The sequence below is a fragment of the Primulina eburnea genome, chromosome 9 (assembly GCF_022965805.1).
Source record: "Primulina eburnea isolate SZY01 chromosome 9, ASM2296580v1, whole genome shotgun sequence".
Lineage (NCBI taxonomy): Eukaryota > Viridiplantae > Streptophyta > Magnoliopsida > Lamiales > Gesneriaceae > Primulina > Primulina eburnea.
The window spans coordinates 12,157,977-12,164,539 of NC_133109.1; the positions used below are offsets into that span (position 1 = coordinate 12,157,977).

General features: G+C 33.7%; 1 protein-coding gene across 1 annotated transcript; it reads left to right on the top strand.

Moving 5' to 3' along the window:
* Nucleotides 1–4,259: 4,259 nt before the first annotated feature.
* Nucleotides 4,260–6,272, top strand: LOC140841268 (large ribosomal subunit protein uL14). Its single transcript, XM_073208550.1, has 4 exons — nucleotides 4,260–4,377; nucleotides 4,451–4,735; nucleotides 5,896–5,937; nucleotides 6,034–6,272. The coding sequence occupies exons 1-4, from the start codon at nucleotides 4,365–4,367 to the stop codon at nucleotides 6,114–6,116; spliced, it is 423 nt and encodes a 140-aa protein (XP_073064651.1). The 5' UTR covers nucleotides 4,260–4,364; the 3' UTR covers nucleotides 6,117–6,272.
* Nucleotides 6,273–6,563: the final 291 nt, after the last annotated feature.

Consider the following 6,563-nt stretch of genomic DNA (forward strand, 5'->3'; position numbering starts at 1 on the left):
ATTGCTTGCAAAACAAACTACTTCCTTCCAATCTTCGTATGCATATGACCCCAATCCACAGTCAACGTCCTGGCCCGTCGCTCTTATCTGCATCACATGAAAATAACTGAAATGAGTATAAAACTCAGCAAGTGGAACTCTTACATAACAATGAACATATCATACTCTGTGAAACATAGCTTTGAAATCATTAAATACCATCAACTCTGAAACATGAATATCATAGCAATAGCAATAACAATGAGATGGTATTTCTCTTTACTCTGGTTAGATTGATATCAATAGTAACTCTGTCTGTGGTGCTCGTATCCCAATCGATATAAACCGATAACTCTGAGGGATATAAGCCTATGGTCGTTGATCAACTAATTGCATGCAATCTCTGACTATGTATCTATCAATCCAATAAAACATTTGAAACTCTCTCTTGGCATTTAATCAATCACTTTGAAGTCTATACTCTTTGTATTCCCTTTTCAATACAATTGAGACATACAATGTCTCCAATATATATACAATTGAATCAATACATAGTTACGAAGCCAATGAAGGGAATAACACATTAAAATCTTTGAAACACAATACATATACTATCATGTGAGCACAAGGGATGAAATTCCACTTACGAACCACAAGAACACCTCAATCTATGCTCTTGATACACCACCTACAACAATAATCCATAAATAACACCAACATCAACTCCATATCCAAGAACTTATGCCAAATAATCCATAAATCCATAAACACAACCAACCTACAATATCTCTTTTCCAAAATCAAGAGATAACACAACCAAAAGCTTACCTTAGCTTCCTAGCACCAAGGAGAACTTCGATCTCTACTCGAAAATCCAACTAGAAGCTTGGATTGAAGATAGGAAATGAAAGAAATGGAGGAAAACCCTTGCTTGAAGAGAGAAAAACGAGATTGAGAGGAAAGGGATGGGAAAAAGTGAAGTCATCTTATCCAAAAAGCTACTAAATATCTCGCCCATACCTCAATAATGCATGACCGCGGGTGCGCTCAAACAAGCACCGCGGGTGCGCCATGCTCACGGCAAAACCACCAAATTCTGAAACACTACTACCGCGGGTGCGGCGCTGCTAATACCGCGGGTGCGGTCTTCACCGCGGGTGCGGTCCAATGCCAACGCGGGTGCGGTGATGCTACGGCTCACCAACTCAAAAATCATGAACAGTACACCGCGGGGGCACTCCTACTAAGAGCGCGGGTGCACTCTGGTCACGGCCAAGAAACAAAACAATGCAACCAAAATCGATCTGAAACGCGTACACCGGGCTCGGCTATTACAGAATATATATTTATTGTCGTGATATTTACCTCAACATCTCTTGTGTCAGTGTTGTTGAGTTTTGAGAACAAATCAGATTCCTGTAGCAAACGAAAATTTTTAACCAACCATATATTAAAATTTAAATAAGGACATCAACATAATAGACAATATAATACCTGGCTTTCAAGAAATTCTCTAGAGTAATTTTCAACAACATTAGGGTCAGAAATCAATTTAATGACAGTGTATGTCCCATTAAATCCCCGAATTCTGATTGGATCTAACTTGAACTTTAAACAAAATATTTTGATCTACTATATTTTCAAAATCTTTCGGAATTTCTACCGATTTCGTACCCTGAAATATTATATGGATGATTAATAATTGATATAAAAAAATTAAAGTATATCACTAAAAGCCAAGAAAGATAACTTGATATTCCATTTCAGTCTTCAATTCCAGTGCAGTTTTTTTAATAAGTTGAATAGACTCTCTATCCCAAAGTATGAAAATTGGATTTCCAGTACTATCTACAACTTTAACTTGAATCTTAAACCTGGAAAACAATTTTTTAAAAATATTTTAGGTAAATAAATCAGAAAAAAATAAAATAAAGAAGCAAAGTCCCTTGTACATATAACATAAATAATATTTCCTATAGTATCAAATTTGTCACACTTTTCACAGTACAATTTATCACCCACCACAATCATCTTCTTGGACATTATTTACATGACAAATACCACCAACTTCCATGAGATTCAACAGATACAATTCTTGCATAAGCCCAGAAACTCCCCACCAGGAAATAGACAAAATAATTTAAGCAAGTATCAATTGTATATACTGAAATGAACAAAAAATTTAGTGAAACTCTTATAAATAAAAAAAAATATAAATACCTTATTATTTTCTGAAACTTGTTCTATGGTCCTGAAAATGTCCTTCGCATTCGAAAATTCTTCCATGATATTTGGGGCAGATTTCATTGAAATGGTGCTAATCGAATTTTTGGGGTCTTACAATCAGAATTCATCCAAAATTAGAAATGTTAAAAGAATTCATAATATGTCAAAAAATAAATTAAATCAAAAACAGAAAGACGTAAATTTAAAATATATGTTTCGAAATTCAAGAAAGTCATCTAAGTTTCCATTTATTATCATTTTGGTGACAAAAAATGTACTTTGAACTCGCATTTCACCCCTAAATCGTCTTGCACGACAGATTTGAAGAATCACAACAACTGATTCATCACCGACAGAGCCCAAATATGCCATGATTTCATCAACAAAGTTTCCCCACAAAGTACATGGTAATTTGTTGTTTCTAACAAATAATAAATATATAATTTGAAATGCCAAAAATTAGTTCGCACATAAAATATGAAAATAAGATAAATGGTGGTTACTCTAACTCTTCAATGACCAAGTCGAGAAGTTTTGTTGCACGTCCATTAATCTCTTTATTTTGAGGTGAGTCTCTTGCTATTATTTTTTCCAATGACATCTAGAAATAAATAAAAAAAACTTTTAAGTAAACATAAAAATAAAAAAAAAATGATAGATCCCTAAGTAAATAAATAAAAAATCAAATTACCAAAAAGTCCATTCTCATTAATGACATCTGCATTCTTCAAATCTTTAAAGCTTTTGAATTCAAACATACTTGATGAAAAAGAATCATCGAAAATCTCGCAGACATTAGTTTTTATTCATAAACATGAGTTTGTATTAATGTGTTGTTGTCTTGTATTTCAGACGATTATCTGCAGCAATTACATTTTTAATTGCAAAAGGATGACCTTCTTTGAGAATTGATTTCATTTTCTATATGAGGCCTTCTTTTATCGTTGCATGTATGCGCGAACCCTGAAAATATAGAAAAAATCTATATATTATACTTGTGTGTTTAGAGGATTTTGATAGCCAAATATAAGAAAATTTGTTACCTCCTGATAATGAAAGATGCATTCGAAAGTAGGTCCACTGTTTCCATATTGAGGAAGATGATAACAACGAATCAACCTTAGTTTCAACGCCTAATGCCAGGTTGAAGGTTCCACTTCACGAACATAACTGAATAAAGGGGCTTTTAGGGTATAAAAGACTTATTGATTACAAAATGAATTTGAGCACGGGCAAAGGTTTTGTAATCTAGTTGTTGCGTGTGATGATAATATATCAAGAAAATTTATATATGTATTTATAAATTAAAAAACATTAATTTAAAATTAATAAAACGATTTCAAAAGAAGCAAAATTTTTGGAACATGTGTCAAATTGAGAATTCATATGTAAATTTTTGAACGAATCAAATTTTTTTGGAACATGTGTCAAGTTTCAGAATCCAGATGTAAAGTTTGAACAAAGAAATTTTTTTGGAACATGTGTCAAATTTCAGAATTCAAATGTATATTTTGATTTGTATTTGTTTTTTAATTCTTACTTGTATTAGGTTTGTAATTCCCAGAAGGGAATTTAATTTTTGGATTTGAAATTTGAAATGTAATTTAATTTGGTTGTAATTCCTATAAAAGATTCAATTTTCAAGTTGTTATACACACATACATTAATATACAAATTTAATAATGAATTAAATATCTTTAATCATTTATTATAATAACATTTGTCCATTATTTCCTTTTTTAGAATGTCTATTTAGGTGGAAAATTACAAAATATAGCAGACAACTGTACTTTTTATAGTTGTAGGCTAGGGTTTTATAAGCACTAAAACTTAAATGGGCTTCTAATTTTTGGTAAGGCCCAATATTGATCATCCAATCGGGATAATTGACCCACCACCAACAAACAAAATATTTGAAAATTGTTGAAAAATAACAGCTAGTTGGTATATTTGAATGTTGAAAAATAACAGTTAGTTGGTATATATATATATATATATATATATATATATATATATATATATATATATATATATATATATATATATATATATATTGGGCCTTACCGAAAAATTAGAAGCCCATTTAAGTTTTAGTGCTGATAAAACCCTAGCCCACAACTATATATACTCCGTATGTGCGACTGGGAAGAATTGGCAAAATGTCGAAGCGAGGTGAGATCTCTGAACTCTAGCTGATCAAAACTGTAATCTTTACTGGCCTTATCGATTATCTGTGCATGTACAGGACGTGGAGGATCGGCGGGGAACAAGTTCAGGATGTCGCTTGGTTTGCCGGTGGCGGCGACGGTGAACTGTGCGGACAATACGGGAGCGAAGAATCTGTATATTATATCGGTGAAGGGAATCAAGGGAAGACTAAACAGGCTTCCCTCAGCTTGCGTTGGAGACATGGTTATGGCTACCGTGAAGAAGGGAAAGCCAGATCTCCGTAAGAAGGTCATGCCCGCTGTTATTGTTCGCCAACGCAAACCATGGCGTCGAAAGGACGGTGTCTTCATGTACTTTGAAGGTATTTTGCGCTGGCTAATGCATTTTTTTGTCTTTATCTACTCTTTGCTTATGAGTGGATTTGTTGCTTAGGTTTCTTGATTTTTCTGTGTTTCCTAAACTCTGATTTTTATGTCATAGGAGTGATATTTTAGTTTTTCAGCATTTTTCTTGATTATTTTTTACGAAAGCTCTTGTTTTGAGTGCATTCTTATGCTACACGTAGATGCTTACTCTATTTTTTCTATCTCTGGACGCCAATGTGTGGTCCCGTTGTTGTTTACTGAATTAGTTGAGAAAATCCTGTGATCAATTGGTTTTTGGGAAGGATGCAAAACCGCACAGAAATTGTTTATTGGTTGCTCGTTTGAATGATTCAGGTTAAGAAAATGCTCCAACAGTGAAGAATGAAATTCAGCATGCTCAAAAGCTAAAAAATAAAATGACACTCAAAGATTTGACCTTGTGCATTTACTAGTGGCATTTTATATGTCTACCGTATTGCCCTTTTTGTGTATATTTTACCTTGCACAGAACTTGATAATACATTTACTATTAGTTGTCTAACATCGGTTAGATAAAATTTTTGAGAGTTGTATGTATGAGTTTAGACAATCCTCCCCTATTGAGTTAGTTTTTGAGATTAAGTTAGGTTCAAGTTTCAATTTTAACATGGTATCAGAGCTCAGGAGCTACTGTTAAATGTTTGATTGCTCATAGTTGGATCATTCGTTCTGTCCATATTTGGGTCATTTGTAAACTTCACGTTCTAGATTTCATTCCTGAATGTGAGGAGGGTGTGTTTGTTGTCTCGTATCGGTTGGACAAAATTCCTGAAAGTTGCATATATGGGTTTGGACAAATCCTATTCCTCCCCTTTTGAACTAGCTTTTGGGGCTGAGTTAGGTCAAAGTTCCAATCTTAACATTTACGGCATTAGAAGTTGGCTCATGATCCGCATTCTTCAGCTTGGTACATGTGGATAGGGTAAATGGTACCGTTCTTTATCACTAACATATATGTATTTATATTTGCGTGTGAGTTCTTTAATATCCAGAATAAAAAACCAATTCATTTCATCCATGTATAGATGTAAGAGAACATTGTGAGATGCTGATCTTGATTGATTATACATGAAGATCAACATGTATACTATACTCATGATTGTGTTTGGCTTCACAGATAATGCTGGGGTTATAGTGAATCCCAAAGGTGAAATGAAAGGTATTGATCGATCATTTGTATTGTTTATAAAACTAAAAATCCTGTCTTCCCATTTTGCTATAACTTTGATATATCAATTCTATCATTATGTGATAGGTTCTGCCATCACTGGCCCAATTGGAAAGGAGTGTGCTGATCTTTGGCCTAGGATTGCTAGTGCTGCCAATGCTATCGTCTAGATGTTTTTAAGTTTTGAGTTCTTGAAATTGTGTGCTTGTGTATCTTTTTTCACGTGACACTATCAGTTTAATTGACGAGAATTGTCATGTCTATCTGAATGTTTCTACAAGTCAGAACTGTTTTACGATATATGAAGGAGGTGTGGTGCTTATTTACTTTTTTGGGTAAGTAGGTTTTTTTTTTTTTGAATGCTTGTGATTTATTATGTGATAAGCTACTTGTCTCAAGGCGTCTAACTCACTGCTTCTCGAAAGAAGTTGTGCTAAATAGAAGAAATTTGATTCTTCTGAAACTTAACGAAGCACCAAGGGTTACAATGCTGGTTTGATATAAAATGTAGCGATGAATCGAGATGATCTGATGAGCTCTTGGAACCTCGAGTTGTATAACCAATTTGATTTTTGGGATGAAATTATGTAATCCACTTGAGACACTGTTGGAGTGCC